The sequence below is a fragment of the Phyllostomus discolor genome, chromosome 13 (genome assembly GCF_004126475.2).
Source record: "Phyllostomus discolor isolate MPI-MPIP mPhyDis1 chromosome 13, mPhyDis1.pri.v3, whole genome shotgun sequence".
Taxonomy (NCBI): domain Eukaryota; kingdom Metazoa; phylum Chordata; class Mammalia; order Chiroptera; family Phyllostomidae; genus Phyllostomus; species Phyllostomus discolor.
The window spans coordinates 37,956,307-37,975,215 of NC_040915.2; the positions used below are offsets into that span (position 1 = coordinate 37,956,307).

An 18,909-nucleotide genomic window follows, 5' to 3' on the forward strand; every position below is an offset into this window, starting at 1 on the left:
ATTGTGAACAATGTACAATGACTGGTCCTTACGGCATGCACTGTTTAAAACTAGGGAACGGCTAACTCAACCCCGCGGAAACAGGACGGCCTCAGCAGCGACACGACACAGGGAGCCACTGACCACCTATCGGAATGCGGCTGCTCCAGCTGGGGCTTGGGGAGCTTCGTGTCCCTCTCCCGAATGACCTGGTTCAGCACCTCGGAGTTGGAGAGGTTAGAGTAGGGCTGAGCAGCATTGTCGAAAAGCTCCCAAAGTGTCACACCCAGGGACCTGCGGGGAAGAGAAAGTGGTTATTCCTGTGCTCCCTTCGGATGCTGAATTTTAAACATCCACGTTTTCATCTGCGCAGTCCTCAGGCACTTCCAGGAGCAGGTGTGTACTGAAGAGGTTATTGAAGGTCGTCCTGCACGTGACTTTAAGAAGTGACGTTGTTCTCACTACGATGAGGACCGCAGCAGGCACGCCCCTCACACCTGCCAGTGCGCACGACTCCGGTGGTTTTGGCCAATGCAAAACAAAGAAAAAAAAGAAAAGAAACAGACGACAGGCACCAAGGAGCTTAGTAATGACTCTCAACTTTAAGAGTCAAGAAATTACATGAAAGATCATTACACTGATGTGAGAGTTCATCACACTGGTCAGGTGAAGATAAATATCCCGAATCCTGAGTTTTAGGGCACAAAAAGAATTCCAACCATAAAAGCAGCAAACACCAGAAAGTACCTACAAGGAACCTGCATACAAACATCCCCTCCCCGTCGGCCCCGCGCACTCGCCCAGTGACTCCGAGGGTCTGGGCCGCACTGCCGCAGTGAAGGGGTTCCCCTCCCCCTCCTGCCCGGCCTCTTTGGCCTCCAGGTGTGCGGCCCCGAGCGAAGGCAGGAGTGCCCCTCCCCTCTGTGGGCCGCACTCACTCTCTGGCCCGCTGCTCTGCCCCCACGGAGAGGTCTCTGCTGCTCCAGTCAGATGGACACTCACCCTTCACCCCGTTCGTGGGCTCGGCACGCTCCCCCCACTGCCTGCCTTCTGCGGTGCGTCACCGCACCCCAGTGACTGCAGCGGCTCCTGACCCTGGGGGGTCGTCTGAGCAGCTTTCCCTGACCCTGCTGGTATGTGTGACCACCCCAAGGTCCTGCAGCTGGAGGTGCCAGTGGGCCCTAGGAAACAGTCTTTCTAAAAGCCCCTCCTGAGTCTGACACCCAGTCAGGTTTAGGAACTGGTGGTTTAAGTGGCTTCGATCAGTTCCCACCAGAATGTTTGTTTGAATGGGGAATATGGACTGAACAAATAAGTTAACTATCTGACATTGCCTAATATAATATTAGTTCTCTCATGCGTTTCGCATGCCGGGCCCTGTGGCGGGCACAGGAAATGGCCCGGGGTCCTGCTTGTGTGGAGCGCATTGCTGAACGGGTGAGAGGCGGTGTTCGGAAGGTTAACTATGTCACTGAGACCGTGACCGCTGCCATGTCAGTGAGTTGCCTTTCTCACACAATCAGGCACGCTTGCGTCCCTACCTCTTTTTTTCTTTTGTTTAAGATTTTATTTAGACAGAGGGGAAGGGAGGGAGGAAGGGGACAAGAAACATCAGTGTGCAGTTGCCTCTTGCACGTCCCCCACTGGGGACCCAGCATGCAACCCAGGCATGTGCCCTGACTGGGAATCGAACCGGCGACCCTTTGGTGTGCAGGCCGGCACTCAATCCACTGAGCCACACCAGCCAGGGCCGCATCCCTACATCGTGTTCAGTGACTTTCCTTTAAGGAAGTGCTCCGGGGGAGGGAGTTGGGACTTTGCTACACAAAAGCCTAACGGAAAGGTAAATTGATACATACCAAATGTTGCTATACTTAGTTTGATCTGCAGTCAGTAGTCTGTCTTGAAAGCTGGTTACTAATTCCGGAGCAGTCCATCGCAGAGGGAAAACTTTTTTATCATCTGTTTCAATATAATCCTCCTGTTTTGTTACAAAGCACACAGAATTTTGAATTCCATTATACTTTTAACGAGCTCAATGATTTAATTCCAGGTCATTCTTAGAAAACACATGCTTAACCAAAAAGTAAGTGGGCCTGGAGAGAGACCTTCTGGGTGGGGGCGGGTGAGGGCCCCCCGAGGCCTCCTGCGCTCACTGAGCCGGCCTGTGAGCCACGCACACCTGCGCAGCACTCCCTCCGGGGGAAGGGCAGCGCGCTGTATCCGATGCCCAGAACGCAGGCTCTGAGCTCAGCAGCTGGGCCATGCGCCCCGGGCGGGGGCACTGGGCCAGGTCACAAGGGCGCAGGCTTCAGAATCTGACAGTCTGGGCTGTAAGTCCACGTTCAACCACCTACCAGCCACGTGACTCTGGGCAGAAAAGAAAAAGCTGGACCTATTTCCTTATCTGTAGAAGGAGGTGACAGAAGACCTCCCTCCCTCTGGGGCTCAGACTAAACGAGATAATGCGGGCCAGTCCCTCCGAGTGCCTGGTGCACAGCAAGTGCTCAGGACACTAGAGCTGCCGTGTGGACGAGCGGCCAACTCCTGCTTGCCCGACGCTTTTTAGCTACAAAGAACTGTGAGAAGGTGGCCCCTCTGGTCTTTCCACGCACACCACAGAAAGAGCAGATGTGACCCTCCCGCCGCTCGTACAAAAAGGAGGTCAAGTGGCCTCTCCGAGGTCCCCCGGCAGCGTGAACCCAGGCCGGGCGCCCTCTCCGCCCCGCGTCACGCTACTTCCTGCAGCTGGGCTGCACAAACACACAGATAAAAACATCCCCTTCTCGCTTTCTTTGGGGGTGTGTTTATGACAGAATTGAAAAACCTAAACCCCAAGCTTACTGAACTTGAGCCAAACTTTTACTGAACATCTAATGGGGAGAAACTGGTGTGACGTGTATCGTGTCGCACACGTGGTAGCAACTGCACTGCCCACGTGCACACTGACATTTACTGTGTAGCATCAAACCGTATCAGTTACACTCACCGTCAGTCTTTGTAAACAGAGCGTCTGGAAAGCTGTCACCAAACCTCCAGGTACAAAGCCACCGATTCAGAAAAACAACACATCGGAAGCCAACACTGCCCATGAAATGACGAGAACCAACCGTCTCCCAAAACTGGAGTGGCACTCTGTGACAGTCCACCTCGGGACTGTGGACCATTCAATCAGACCGAGGCGAGACCCTCCGGCCTTTGGCTTACCTTGTACCTGCTGCATCCTATTCCGTAATCGCCCACTTTCACGTTCAAGTCCGAGGTCAGGAAGCAGTTCCGCAAGGCCAAGTCACTGGAAACGGAGAGAGCGGCATGACCACGAGAACGGGGGGCCCACGCGAAGAAAACGTGGCAGACGGCACAATGCTACGGGAGACTTTTCCAGTACTCAGAGTAGAATGTGGAGCTCCCTGCTTAATCATTTGTTTTAAAATTCTTTTTTTGTGTAGGAAAAAGGATATCACAGTTTTAATGACTTCACTACTGGCGGTGACCAGATATTTATGCAAACAACTAAAATTGCTAAGGTTAAACACCGCCCACAGCCCACAACCTTGTCCTGCACCAGTAACAGAGTCATGGAGCATTCCCTATTATTTCAAGAGTGACCAGGAAAGAATTCGAAACCACTACTGTCTAAACTGTCTGAATATTTTTTTTTTGCCATTAACTTGTATTACTTGAGTAACAGTCCAGTGAAGATCAGTCAAGTCACAGCTTCGAGCCCCCCCAAATCTACATTACTGAACACGCTTGCTTGTGAACCCCCCTTTCAGAGGTGTGCAGGCATCAACGAGACCACCCTTTTCCAATCACTTGCATCTCTTCAAATGCCGCCTCCCACGGGGGAGGTAAAGAGCGTATTTTCAAGAGTTACTTCAAACAATTTACTTATAAAGTTTACTTAAGTACAAGATGATTTTCAAAAACATAATCTGAGAAGAAAAAATTACTTTCTTCTGAAGAAAACATTAAATTTTTAAAACTTTGGCATTAGTCCTTGGGATGTTCTTAATCATCAACTGGCACACAAACAAACAAGGCCACTGAAGTAAAACATAAAAGGACACTAACTTACAATTCCAAATCACAAAAGTTATCAGAAACTGAATTTCTAGAGTCCACAACTTGAGATGTTTATGGACCTGATTGGGGTGGTTCAGTGGGTTGGGCGTCATCCAGCAAACCGCAAACCAAAAGGTCACCGGTTCAACTCCCGGTCAGGGCGCACACCTGGGTTGTGGGCCAGGTCCCCAGTTGGGAGTGTGTGACAGGCAACCAATCGATGTTTCTCTCCCTTTCTCCCTCCCTACAACCTTCCTCTACAAATAAACTCTTTTTTAAAAAGTCTGTCTCTATGTGACTACAGAAGATCAAACACTTAAACTAATTCTTAAATTCTCACTCTCAAAGATTCTGATCTCCAGAGCTCACCTGTCTGAAATGCAAACACAACGAGAATGACGCGACAATAATGACGCGGATGCGAGTCAGTGACAGCTTGCACTCGCACTGGCCCAACGACGCAGCGGCGCCGGTGTTTACAAAGCACTCGCTGCACACAGGCGTTCCCCAAGTGCTTCGCGTGTGCTGCCGGTTCATTAATCTTCACAGCCGCCCTTGGCGGTGAGTGCTATGCACAGACAGGCCCACCGAGGTGCAGAGAATGGCAGCCGCTTTGTTAGGGCCACAGAGCTGGCGAGACACTGCTCCAGAGCATTCCGACCCTTCTGCCACCAGTAACTACTGACAACAATACCTGACTGTGCTGATCTGAATGTCCAATTAACTTCCCATTCGTTGCATTAGATGCCTCCCCACGCAGCCTCTGCTTGCATGTGATTCTTGGCGTTCCAGCCAGAGGCCTTCAGGCCTGTGGATGTGTCTGGGAGAGACCCGGGCGCCCCTGACTGCACTGTCACAGACGACAGGCAGACTTCCAGTCTGGAGAACAGAACTGGCCCGCTGGGGGATGAGGAGAGGGAGGGAGGGGAGGCGGCGGAAGTGGCGTGCACCTGAGGGCAGGAGCGTGGGCAGGCTTTAGGGTGGGCTGCTGCACCCTGGGCAGGGCGCAGGTTGTGCCAGCACAGGTGCTGCCACTGAGCCCCACTGACGAGCCGTCTGGAGTCTCTACAAACAGACCCTTCTTGGCCTTCCCCACCCTGCCTCCTGGGGCCAGGACGAAAAGCCGGTGTCCTCTCAGGTGTGAGGCTGGCCAGAGCACCTTTCAGAGTGCCCAGCACCTTCTACTCCGGGTGCCCAGGCGCCCGGCTACCCCTCCTCCCCTTAGGCATGGTCACTGCAGGTCTTCAGGGTGCAAGTGTGAAGGTCGGGAGCCACGTGCAGCGTCGGCCCTGTGGGCCCCGTGCTAAAAGGCACGGCAAGCCTCCAATGCAGCCCCACTGGCAGTCTCGGGGACAGGAGGGCGCCTCTCGTAACTGAAACCAGAGGCAATGGGTGAGGACAGAGACAGTGGCGTGCCTGGGGCGGGTCCACTCCAAACACCCCCGCCCCACAGTCAGACCGGGGACTAGTCTCAGCTCCCCCACCTCAGGAGTGTGTGACTTTGGGCAAGTCACTTAACATGTCAGAGCCTCAAAGTCCCCACAGAGGCAATAGAGGTGGATCTGCGAGGGCTATTTCACAAGGTTTTTATAAGGATAAAACAACAATGCATATAAAATGTTCTCAAAATGTTAGAAGTGGTTCAAACTTGGTAAAAACAGACTCTCTGAAGCCCAGAGCACGCGAAGGTGGGGACGAGAACACCACGAGGTGCGACCTCTCGGCAGCAGGAATAACTCCTGACGTCAGCAGCTGGCCCTGGTCGGGAAGCGCAAACATGCCCAGCGTGTTCCTCCCCCTCCCTCAGTGGACAGACAGGTCCGGCCCGCCGAGCAAGCCAGCCCGAAAGGCCCCCCCCCCCAGGCCCTGGCTCAGCCCTCACGGCAGCGACGCAGGAACTGGGGGTCCCCGCCCCAGTCCCCAGGGGGCATCGCCACCACGGCCCTCAACTCACGCCCACCTGCAGGAGGGCCGCCGTGACAGACAGCGCCTACGTCACTGCGGCCACTTGCGAACCACCCACACCTCCACATACGTGACCTGCCGACACTTCCCCGAGTAACCTGAATTCCCGGTAACAGCCGGCAAGCCGAGTACCTGGAAGTCCCTGAATGTCACGAACGCCCATACGCAGCCTAAGAAATGCAGGCTGCCTAAGACGCGGGCACAGGTCTCTTCGTACACAACAAGCACGACGGAGCCCTAATCGGGCGCTGCACCACCTCCGTTCCCAAACGCAGCTGCAGCTTCAGCTGGACACAGGGGCTGTTCTAGTTCCAGCCAACACAGAAAGTGTGGCTTTGAGTCAGCCAGCAGATATTCTAAATCCCAACTTCAAAAATGCTCTACAGTGTGCTACCAACAACAACAAAAAAACAAAACCCGAAAGCCCAAAGTTCTGTCCCATATGGAAATTTTACATAAGATATGGCTACGTTTTAAAACAAAATGAGACCATTGTCAATGGCTTCAAGAACCTTCTTTCCCTTGAGTTTTTTTACCTGAATGAAACCCAAACCGTGTGATCTAACTTATCATCTTTATTTGTTCTCAAGTCCACGAGATTCTAAATAAAGTAAAACTTTAACCTGAAAAAACTCACAGGAGAATAACATTTCCTCTGAAGTCTTTGCTGACTTTTAAACTACAAGTCAAAACGGACTCGGGCTTCACGCACAGCTTCTAGCTCCTCGGTAGCTGCGTGTCGCCGGTTCTGACACACTCCTCCCCAGCGCCCCGTTCTCCGGAACCTGAACACTCCTACACTATGCGCTCGGTAATCCTCATCTGTATTTAACGGGAGATTAACAATGCAAAAATGTTGTGCACTACCTGTTATGAGAGGTTAAAAACAAAACGTAAGCTTGCTGCATCACGAAACGAACAGATCTTTCCACTCAGTTTTGTGTAAGGGAGTCTAAAGAAACCCGTAATCTTTTGGATCTTTTAAAAAGCATTTTCTCAGAACGGTTTGTTCACTATGCAGGTCAAACAATGTATAGATGTGTAAGAAAAAATTTAATAATGTCCCTCCTTCCCCACTCTGAAGTAATGCTGAGAATCTGATAGGTACTTTTCCATGTCCGTTCACACACACACTCCTCTAACAAATACAACCAAGTGTTTTCTTAAAAAAAAAAAAAAAAAAAAAGTGCCCTGGCTGGCGTAGCTCAGCGGATTGAGCGCGGGCTGCGAACCAAAGTGTTGCAGGTTTGATTCCCAGTCAGGGCACGTGCCCGGGTTGTGAGCCAGTTCCCAGTGGGGGCGGGGGGGGGGTGTGTGTGAGAAGCAGCCACACACTGATGTTTCTCTTCCTCTCTCTCTCCCTCCTCCTCTAAAAATAAAAAATAAAAAGTAAGTTATTCTATAAACACATCCCGGTCCATCCTGCTTTTTAAAAATATAATAACTCATAGATAGTTCTTCATGTCAACACACACAGGTGTTCCTTTTCAAGCCTTTGGATTATTAAGGGTTAAGTGACTTAACTGAACTCAACTAAAGAGACCCCGCCTGGTTCCCGGGAGCCCGAGAAGTGGTTTCACGCGCGTTGGGAACGCGAACCAGAGCTCCGACGACTGGAGGAGACGGGGGAGCCGCCCTCTCGGGCGGGGCCGCAGCAAGCCCTCTGCCGTCTGGCTGCGGGGACAGCACCGATGACCTCAGCCCAACGCGATGTGCTCCGCCACGCAGCTGCGGCGGCTTGCGTAGGACCAGAAAGGTTTCCGGAGAAGCTCGTCCCGTGCTGCCCCTCGGTGCGCTGGCCAGAGACCAGTTCTCTGACCTTATACAAGAAGAGGGCAGGGCGGGCGCCTAGCAGGTCCTCTCCTCCTCTCCCAGGACCGTCCCTGGGACCGTCCCTGGGACACACCGCGAGGCCCAGGGTTAGAACCCGAGCCCGAAGCAGACGTGAGGACACATCAGGACGTCACGAGGGAGACTGGGGCTGTCCCTTCCCAACACTGAGCGATGATGTACGACTTGTGCGCTGCTGGAGACGTGGGAAATGACTTCTGGACCTTGGGCTGCGCACCCTGCTCCCTGGTGCGGTTTAAAGGGAGCCCGGCTCGCCCCTGATCCGACGCTGGGAAGCACGGGGCAGCCCCTCCGTCTTTAACCTGCTGGAGCGTCTGGCGCGGACACGGGGCCCCGCCTCTCCAGCGCGACCCCACACGCGCGAGGCGCCCCCGGACGGACCCACCTGTGCAGGAAGTGCAGCTTGTGCATGGCGGCCAGCCCCGCGGCGACCTCGCACGCCATCCTCTGCAGCAGCATGGTCTGCGCGTCGCCCCGCATGTGCTCGTGCTCGCTGCGCAGGTAGGCCTTCAGGTCGCCCTGCAAAGATGGGCCCAGTGGGTTTCAAAGGGAGGAGACTCGTCGGCAACTGAGCAGGTGCCCGAACTGACATCACTTACCACGGTCATTTACTAAAAGTTACTTAGCTTTAACTTAATAAAGAATCTCAGGCTGATCAAGTTCCAAGTTACAAAATGCTTCAACCAAGTACTTCAAGGGTACAGAACACACGATCCACCTGTGAGGGCCGCTCTAACTAAGTTAAACACCAGCTTACCTTTGTCATATAAACACATAAACAAAACAGTAAAAACAGGCAATTTCACAACGACGCACACTTGAGTGAAGTACAGAGATTTCCAGGTAACTGGGAGGTGACAAGAGACCAACAGAAACGGAGCTGTCACAGTCCCTTTGAGGAAACCCCGGGACGGCGATCAGGGCCCCACCCCCGCGAGGGCTCAGCACAGCACCGGGGGACGGGAGGGAGCGTGTGCACGGAAGGGGACGCTGTGGACTGCGGACGGAGGGAGAGGTGTGCGCGGTGCTGGGGCCAGCTGCCCGGGTGTCTGCCGGCCTCCTCCGACCCCGTGTTATGCAGCGGTGGCTGTGAGTAAGGACATTCCGGTCCTTCCAGAAAAGTTCACGAGACAGCCCCCTCAGAGGACGGCAGCGTGGGCGGGAGAGCCAGCAGACTCACACGTGGGCGGGCCCCACGCAGACCTTCCCACCCAGAGCCCCCCCCCCCACACACACGGGTCCCGTGCCCCCTCCCGTCTTCACGCCGCGGCTGTAGCTCTCTCCGGCCGGGGACTGCGCGTTTTGGGGAGTGCACGTCTGAGGAAATGAGGAAACGAATCTTCAGCATCCTCCTTACCGTGTGATTAAACATTTATTGATGTGACTTAATTCCAAAGTAAAGCTTTATATAATCAGTTAATAAAATTTAGAAAGAAGGCCAACAGCTTTCCATTCTCTTTGTATCTGAGTCAGGAAAAGGCTCACGAGGAAGGAAGTTGCCTTGACCAACAGAAGAATTCATTTCTTACAACTGTTACCAAGAGAGTCCCTTTATCAGCTTCCTCTCGGAGAGAAGCCTGGAGACGCCACACCCCTTCAGAAGCATCGGCCCCCACTGACCTCTCAGGACACTCTGGGGCAGCGTCCGCCCCCCCGCGGCCACGGTCTCCCGCGAGGGACAGCGCTGGCGGGGAACCGGCGCCCTTGCAGTCTCTGAGCAGCGTGCCAAGCGCTGGGCCCGTTTTGACACTCGTGACCCCAAGTCACCCTTACAATTTCAAGCATTCTTCCAGGTGTGGACCTGAGGTTTAGTGAGGCTAAGAAATCTGCCCAAAGCCACAGAGCTAATGACAAGTGGTGGGGCTGTACTTCCTGTCAGCTGACCAACTCACCCAGAAAGCTCTATCTGGTGTGTGGGAGAAGTGAAGGATTTGCAACGCAGGTCTCGTGGGTTTACGTGGTGTGAAGGAGTGTCAACGACTCCAAGTCGGTCGGTCGCAGGGCCGGCAGGACCCCCGACTCAGCGGGACTTCTCTGCCGGGGCAGCAGCGCTCCCTCCGCCGTCCAGTGCGCACGCCCACCCACCCGCTTCCTCCCCGACACCAGCTTCCCCCCAGGCTGCTCCAGGGCAGGACACCCACCTTTCCTCCCTCCTCCTTCCCCGGGGCTAAGCTCTGACCAGCAAGGGGGAGTGGTGGGAATGAAGACAGATCTGGATGACAATTAAATTAACCCAGAAACACTCCAGCAAAGAACTCCGGGCCTGCTGGCTGCGGGACTTTTATAAGGTAGACTGTAAGGAAGCTACGTGGGAAAATGAATAGCTTAATTTATTTATACTACCACTGACACGGCGAGAAACCTACTGGTCCAGCCCTTTCCAGAACTAGCTGAGGCAGAAACTGCCCTCACGCGAAGGTGGGGTCGCACCGCGCTGCGTCTGGCTGGTTCCCAGAGCACACAGGAGCTGCTGACGAGCCGGCAGCACTGCACAAGTGACTCCGGCCACGAGGGCAGGGTGGGTGTCCTTGTTTTTCAAGGTTGTCTGAAGTATATTCACTACCACCCACTGTTCTTAAAATAGCTCCTCTCCACAACTGATTCCAGGCCCCAGGTTTCATCAGAAGGCCATCGTAACGAACAGAAGACTTGGCTTTCTAACGCTCACACTCCGCGTGCTTCCAGCCTGGCAGCAACACCAGCCTCCCCCACCCGCCGGGGCACGAAGTCGGCACTGTCCGGGCAGCACTCCTCTGACCTGGGGGGGTGGGGGGGTCAGTGACCGTCAGCGCGGGCGAGACTTGCCCTGCACCGCACAGGACCCAGGGTCAGAGCTGTGCTCTGGGAAGACCCTTGAGAGCTCTCCATTGAAAAGAAAAATCAGCATAAACGCTTTCATCACAATAAAAATGTTCATATCAAGCAAGTACTACCAATTGATTCATTCCGTCCAAAACAAAGCTGTATTTAAGTACCTGGTTTGTTTTATGGTATTTTAATGATGTTGAGTGAGTAGACAGGGATTACTGCTTCAGTCCACTATCTAAAAACACAACAGTTAAGAACAGCAATGTATTCTGAAAAATAGTTTCCTTTGTCCAGATCCTCCCCCAAAGCCTCAAAAACCTCGAAAAGAAAAATTTCAGACAACTGTACTTGAATAAAAAAAAGAAAAGAAGAGAAGAGAGTGCAACACTAGATGGCAGCGAAGCGCTGTGCTGAGAACGCAGCCCACAGAACCAGGGGAACGCCTCCCTGGCCCCTGGCGTGAGTCCCTCACGAGCAGCAGACCTGTATTTAACTGGGCCGCTCAGCAGTGTCCTCCTAAATTCCACAGGAACTGCCGTGAGGGTTTATCCCGTTTTCTGCAGGACACTGAGAACTATGAGTTAATTTCAATACAATGTAAAACCCAAACAATTACGTAGCTTTATAACGGAAAATTCAGTTATTTATGTTTAAGAGGATGATTGGGGGGGGGGGGAGGGTTATCATTTTTTTAACAGAAAACTGCATGAAAAAATAAATGACCGGCCACACGCAGCAGCCAGGAGATACAACATCAGCATCACAGCTGCAGCCCCAGGACCGGCCCTGTCCCCCTCTCCGAGTCCCGCTTTCCGCGCACCACTCGAGCTCCCACCTGCCCCCACCCACCCTCACCCCTCCTCTGTTGCTGCCGTGGTCACTGGGCCGCCCTAAGCCCAGTCCTGGGTGAGCCCATCCCTTCCGACTCTCTAAGGCCCCTACACCTCTCAGGGAAATCCAACAGAGAACCAAACAGGCCTCCTCTGCCCCCACTCCCCTCTTCCCAGATAACCTCCTCAGAAGCCTGCTGTGTTCTCGCTGCTCCTCCTCCTGGCCCCCCACTCTCTCGTGCAAACCCTTCGTCCCCCAACTCCACCGCCTCCTCCCCGGCCCCCACGTTCAGCTGCGGCTGCTCCCGGGAGCTATTGCCGACCACCTCTGCCAAGGGCGTGCCCCTGGTGCACTGCCTCCTTCGCCAGCCGCCTGGCTGTCTTCCCACCCCCCTGGCTGTCTTCCCACCCCCCTGGCTGTCTTCCCACCCCGCTGGGCATCCTTTCTCGGGGCCCCTTCCTGGGTCTTCCTCCTCTCGCCGACCTGTGAGTGCTGGCACATCTCAGGGCTCAGTCCTTGGTCCTGGTCACTATGACACTCATTCCCGGGTGATGCCACCTACTCTGTGGCTTGAAAACAAAAATCAAACACATTTCCCGGCCCTCTGTCTCCTGAGCCCAACTGCTGACTGGACACCCTCTCCTGGATGACCTAGGAGGCACCTCAAACCTCACACCTTCTGCACGAAACTCCTCCAATCTGCTCCTTCTCAGAAATGGCACCGCTTTCCCAGTGGATCAGACCAAAACCGAAGATGCCATTCTTGAGTGTGCTCTGCCTCGAGGTGCCATGATTCAACCCGTCACTGAGTCCTGGCTCTATTCCCACACCCCATGCGGCATCAGGCCACCCTTCCCGGACTCCTCTGTGGCCACCGCCCTCTTGGGAGGATCACTGCAGCAGCCCCTGCGCAGCCTTCCCGCCTCCACCCCGGACGCCGCCCCCAGTCCTACCTGGCGTCTTATCAGCCTGCTTGTCCGCCCTTCCCACCAGAAATCAGCTACACAGGGCTGGGACTGTCTGGCTCCGTGTCCCCAGAGCCTGGAACAGCACAAGTTTGGCAAACAGAGTCGTCCCTCAGTATCCACGGGTTCCCCATCTGTACATTCAACCAACCACAGACCAAAAATACTCAGGGGAACAGTCCCCTGCGGCAGACAGGACTGTGCAGTCAGGCCCACATGGCTGCACCAGAGCTGAACAGGCAGACCTTCCCCCTCGTTACTGCTCCCCAGCCCGCACCGTGTAACGAGCACACACAGCACCTGTGCTGTGTTAGGTGTGCACGATCCAGGGATCACTTCAGGGGACAGCACAGAGCAGAGCGGTCCCACGGAAACAGGGTGCTGGCCACACGTACAATGCACAGTTTTCCAGGAGCGACGTCAAAACCCTAGAGAGATCGCTGTTTCTTTCCCTGGTGTTCGCCTGGCGCCAACTCCAGGTGTGCTCCCCGGTGCCCCAGCAGCGAGGACCTGCCACGTGAGGGAGGGCACAGCCTCCGCGGCCAGAGCGGGCGGGCAGTGCCACGGAGAAGGCAGCCTCGGGAGGCCCGGGGTACAGGGGCGCAGGCCTCGGGGAGGGCAGGAAGGGCCTGGCCACAAGCAGTCGGGACAGCCTGCCCCCAACAGCCAGGGCCGCGGGCCCAGGCCTGGGGGAGGCAGAAACACGAAGACGGAGCCCAGTTTAATTAATCTGCGTCCCATCACCTCAGCCCGCAGTCTGGCCTCCCAAGCGGCTCGCCGATGCTTTCCACCCGACCGATCCTTCCCGCAGACGCCAGACTGCTCCTGCTCGCACGGCACTCCACGCCCACCAGAGCGCCGGCCGCTCCCCACAGCCACGCGCCGTCAGCCTCCCTGCCTGGCGCACGCAGCTCCTGCTGTCGTGTCCTGCCCAGGAAGTCGACCCCCTCACTCTTCACACTCAGACCAAACACATTTCCTTTGCAGAGCCTTCCCTGTGAATCTAGTTAGGGTTTCTAGGTAGATTTCCTCTACACACACTATTCAAACCTTTACCGAAGAATTAATGATGAGCAATAAACTTAACTAAAGATGAAAAAAATATATCATTCCTTGAGCACTTATTGTACGTGCCCAGCAATTTTTGCTCCTCCTACTGATGGTCAGAGTGGTCCGTGGGGCAGACAGCATTCTCCCCACCGCACAGACGTCTGAACTGAGGCTCAAGGAGCTCAGGCAGCGTCCCCAGGAGGCTGATCCCCAAGGAGGTGGCAGACGGAGCAGCTGAAGGCAGGCCTGCTGGCGCGACAGGCAGGACAGGCGGGGACCAGGGTGACTCACCCGTGTGCCACCGCCCCCGGGGCGCCTTGCACTTCACAGGTGCCACATGAGTGATCCTCACCCCAAACACAGTCCCCTCGCACCCCCGTTCCGGCGACTCGCTGCGTGCCTCTCCTGCGGCGACAAGCCGTGCTCGCCGTCCTCCCACAGCCCCCGCACTCGGCAGCACAGCGCCCCAGCGGCCACGGTCCAGCTGCCACACTCGCAAGAGCTTTCATCTTCTTTCATAAAAATTCTAAGATAAAGTGCTTTGGAAAACAGACTGGTAATCCTACCTTACGTGGAATTACTTCAGTAAGTGCAAAAATGTTCCCTCCTTTCTGCTCAGGAGACGTTATCGTGGAGCACGATCCCCGCCCGGCGACAGCTGAAAAGGCCGCGGCTCATCCACCAGCTCCTGGCCTACTAGGAGCACGACAGACAGTGGCTCCTTTCACTGCGGCTGCAGCTGTGTGCTCCCGGGCCAGGGCCATAACCCTCTGTCCCCCGGACCCTCGCAAGCGGGTGGCTTTGCCTTGGGTGACGCCCCTCTTCCCGGGCAGGCCCCCCGACCCTACCCGGCCCTTCCGGACATGAGGCCTTGCACACACGGAGCCTACAGACCCCGGCTTCAGAGCCAGGCGGCCCGCCGAGGCCCGGTCCTCGCCGCGGGAGAGCCTCCGAGGCTGACCGGGGCCCGGGGCGGGGGAGCACAAAACCGCCCCAGGAGACAACGGCGACCTCTCGCCGCAGGGCGCGGTGGCAGGGGCCCTGGGTTACGGGCCTTGGCTTTGACGGGAGACCAGCCACCCCAAGCACTGACGGACAGATTTCCCAAGGAAATCTGGGAATTTGTAGCTTCCCCCTAATAGAAGCACCACTTGGTACGACACTTTAATAGTAGGTAATTACCGATGTTTTAAAAATGGTGGCACCACACATAACATAAAATTATCTTTCCCATTTCTAAGGGTACAGTTCAGGAGCGTGGCGCACGTTCACAGCGCGTGCAGCTGCGGTCAGCGCCGTCCACCCAACAGAACCCTCTGCACACCTTCCCAAACGGGAACGCCCTCCGCCCAGACCGTGGCGAGCACCCTTCCCCTCTGTCTCTGAGTCTGGCCGCTTTAGATGCCACATTAAGTGGGACCACCACACAGTGTTGGCCTTTTGTGGCTTGGCTTATTTCCGTAGCACAGTAGGTGACACTGCATGGACACGCCCAGCTTCGGTCATTCCTCGGCGGTCTGTGGACACGCGGGCTGCTTCTCCACCCGGGCCGCCGTGAGTAACGCCGCCACGAACATGGTGCACGAAAGTCTCAAGACCCTGCTTTCAATTCTACGTACCTGGAAGTGAAACTGCTAGACCCTATGGTAATTCTATTTTACTTCTTTGAGAAGCAATTACCGTTTTATGCACCTTGTAAACTTGACCCGTAAGAGCCACAGAGATACACCAGACAAAGCACCAGAACACACCCCCCCAGCCCCCACCCCTCCGGGCATCTACAGACACAAGGAGACGCGGCTCGGAGGGGGATGAAGGAAACGCAGCCTGGAGCGGAGCTGCCGCTGCCGGAGCCGCGGCAGCGCGGAAGACGAGGGCGGGCCGCTCCGCTCCCACCGGCCTCCGAGGCGGGCTGGCTGTTAGACCGTGACCAAAGGAAAGCCAATGTCCTGAGTTCAGTAACAACTTTTCTGTAGAATTAGCTACCTCTGCCGATGAGAGTAATATTCAAATGATACCTAGGAATCAACACAAAAATTCAGTGTTTACTGCTCTTTCCCAGTTTCACCAGCTGGGAAATACTCTCTGAATCACTTGGGGACCTATTTTGGGGTACTCCCACTTTTCTGCACTCGGTCAAGGAAGCTCAATGTTCTGAAAACTGAGACAACGCAGAGAAATCAATCAAAACCTAAACTTAATACACAACCATTAAAAATGGACAGGCCGAGGGCGCTCTGCGGGTCCTGAGATCGCTGGGCGCGCTCAGCAGGGAAAGCGCAAGAAACGCCTCGCGGAAGGCACGGCCTCGGGCTCTCAGGAAGGGCAAGCCGGAGCCAGGCCCTGGGTCTGCCAGGCGCTCGACGGACGTTTTCTTAATCCCCCCGGGCCTTGTTTCACTCATACGTAAAGTGTGCAGAAATATCACTAATTGTGGTGTTGCGTGCAAACAGCTTACATAGGAGTGAAACACAGAACACGGGGAACTTGTCACTGAAATATTTAAAGAAACTGACTGTAAATGCCAATTAAAGGACAAATATTCTCAAAACAAAACAAAATAAAACAGCACTAACACTATCATCAAGGGTAAGGAATAAATACTTCAATAAGTTCTTGACACGGGGGACGGAAGCGAAAGCAGCCCACCACCCAGCACTCCCGCCTGTCAAAAACACGTGGGTCGGACCTCCCAAATGCCCGGCCTTGGACCCCTGCCAGAGGCTTACCAGGTCACAGAACTCGAACACCAGGAGGTAGGGGATGGCCTCCACGCACTGCCCCACACACTGCAGGACGTTCGGGTGCTGAAGGATGCTGGGGAAACAGGCAGGGCACCGTCAGTCAGAGGGCACGCCAGTAAAACCGTCCCAACAGTAAATTTTAACATTCATAGTGATTTAAATATGCTAAGCCGAAAAGAGCATATTAACTTACCAGATTTATTGTTATCTAATGATTAAATAATTCAAAGGCAATCAGGTGAACATTTTCAAAAATCAAAACAGAACTATCAGAAGACCCTCTAATTTTAGTAATTTATATTTACAGATTATCGCTTTGAAGCATCATTTTTAAAAAGGCAGGCTAAATATACAAATATAATAAGCATTTTGATCCATATATTAAATAAATAACCCAGTTACTCCTTATGCTATCTAGCTTATATACTATTTCCATAAATTTCCACAGCATATGCAATCTCTGTTTGGAAAATATTCTGTCTAAAAGAAAGTTTTTCTAAAAGATAGGCCGAAACCATCTTCTAAGGAGCTTTTTATTTTGAAGCAATTAGGAAGTACCAGTAATTTACGAAGGCAGCGTATAGAGACCCCACGGCCCCTTCCCCCAGGGTCCCCAGGCTGCATGTGACAACGGCAGTGCACCGCCGAAACCAGGGCACTGGCACCACACGCCTGCGCACACTTCTGTGTCCTGCGGTCTATCACGCGCACACATTCGCACGACCACCACCTCAGCAGACACACAGAGGTGCTCCATCACGACACAGGTGCCCCCAGCCTCCCTTGGGACCGTCCCAGCCACCGCCCCGCACCCCCACCTCGCCATTCCGAAGCCCTGGCTCCCGTCTCTGCAGCGTTCTCACTTGGAGATCGTCACGTGACTGTGACACAGCACGTGGCCCCTGAACACTGACTTTTCACTTGACACAGCGCCCCCACCACGGCCCCAGGGGCGGCCGTGTGGACCATCCACCCCTTTCCACAGCCGAGGGCAGTCTCGGGTCTGGGTGTCAGTTCGTTGAGCCTCGCACCTCCTGAGGGACGTTCCGGTCTGAGTCTTACGTTACGAAACTCTGGGTCTCGTTTAAAGTGTGTATTTGGCAAGCAGAAATTTCAAAGTTAGGTTTGTGGGGGTTTAAGAAATATTTTGTTTTTTTTTTAAAGGCAGACTTATTTGGCCCAGATAAGATACTCTTAGGTCTAGCGACGTTGTGATTTTAAGGGATGGGTTTGAAATACTGTTTCTTGGATGAAGTTCTGCAGTCTGCCCACACGGAGAGAGGGGGACTTCCGGAATGAGCGCACTGCCACCCTGTCACCTGTGACAGGGGCACCAGCGACCAGAAGGCGCCTTGGAAGGAGCAGGACCGGAAGGGCTGCCCGGGACATCGAGGCCGGGTTTCCTGCGGGTCCCCCGTGTCCTGCTGACTGACATGTCTCGCTCTTTCGTCCTCCCTCAGCGTCACAGAATCCGTTTGTCACCAAGAACCCTGACGAGTCCAATGCCGTCGTTTCCCTGACCAGGAACACCCAGGTCTGTACTCCCGTCTGACGTGTCTGCCTGCCTGCCTATCTCCCTCCGTCCCTCGCTCCCTCCCTTCAATGTAAGTATAGTTGGTGCGCAATGTTACGTTAGTTTCAGGTGTACAATACAGTGACTTGACATTTAAATACCTTACAACACAATTCCAAAGTATTCTTAAACATGGTGATTTTCAAAAGACCACAGACTATGTTTACAACACGTATATTAAAGGTTACTTACTAGTAAGGTTCTCCATTTTTCAAAAAGGTATCTTGTTCCTTTGGGCTCGCACTTGCTTTTAACTCCTTCACTATCACCCGCGCTACGCTAGTGCCTGTGTAAATCTCTCCGAGGAGGACCTAGAACCAAAGAACAGTTTTCCATTTCACTTCCATCAAAATGGTAAAAAAGTGTGTCTCACTTATTAGGAAATGGCATACAAGAAAACAAATTAAGCAACAAGCAGATGGCCTTCTATTATTTTAAATACTACCTCACAAAAGGTGTGGGAAGCAAAATACCACCTTCAATTTTAAACCAGCCGCCAGATAGTTCCAACATTTGTGTGCTTATGTGTGTTTCTTTTCTATGTACTTTAAAATGTATTACACTTGCATGGAAACTACCAACGGTGTTACAGAAGAGTAATTACAAGTTCAGTTCAAACATAGCTTAAATGTTTCTCAAACACACCTGAACTGAGTACGGCTCCCTCACATGAGAGAAAGTAAACTGACAAACAGCCGAGCGGCAAACAAACCATCGCTGCATTATCATGCCAAAAACCCACGGCATTCCAATTACTCCAGGCCTTCATCTGGTACCAGAACCTTAGTGGAAACTCTCGGGGGGACAAAAGCAAAAGCAAGCTGAGCAAACAGCCAGAACCGGAGCAGAAGCACAGAAATGGAGATCACGTGGAGGGTTAGCGACAGGGGAGGGGGAGGGGGAGAGGGGGGAAAGGTACGGAGAATAAGCAGCATGGATGGTAGGTAGGAAATAGACAGGGGGAGGGTAAGAATAGGATGGGAAATGTAGAAGCTAAAGCACTTATGACACGTGGACATGAACTAAAGGGGGGGAATGTGGGTGGGAGAGGGTGTGCAGGGTGGAAGGGAGTAAAGGG

General features: G+C 53.9%; 1 protein-coding gene across 1 annotated transcript in view; it reads right to left on the bottom strand.

Annotated features, from left to right (window-relative positions):
* Nucleotides 1-18,909, bottom strand: part of LMTK2 (lemur tyrosine kinase 2) — a 54,262-nt gene that overhangs the window by 12,172 nt on the left and 23,181 nt on the right. Inside the window, exons 5-10 of the mRNA XM_028528787.2 lie at nt 18,024-18,142; nt 16,244-16,331; nt 8,246-8,379; nt 3,187-3,271; nt 1,839-1,960; nt 124-273 (exon numbers count right to left, since the gene is read on the bottom strand). Coding sequence (XP_028384588.1) covers nt 124-273; nt 1,839-1,960; nt 3,187-3,271; nt 8,246-8,379; nt 16,244-16,331; nt 18,024-18,142 — 698 coding nt within the window. The remainder of the gene's footprint in view (nt 1-123; nt 274-1,838; nt 1,961-3,186; nt 3,272-8,245; nt 8,380-16,243; nt 16,332-18,023; nt 18,143-18,909) is intronic.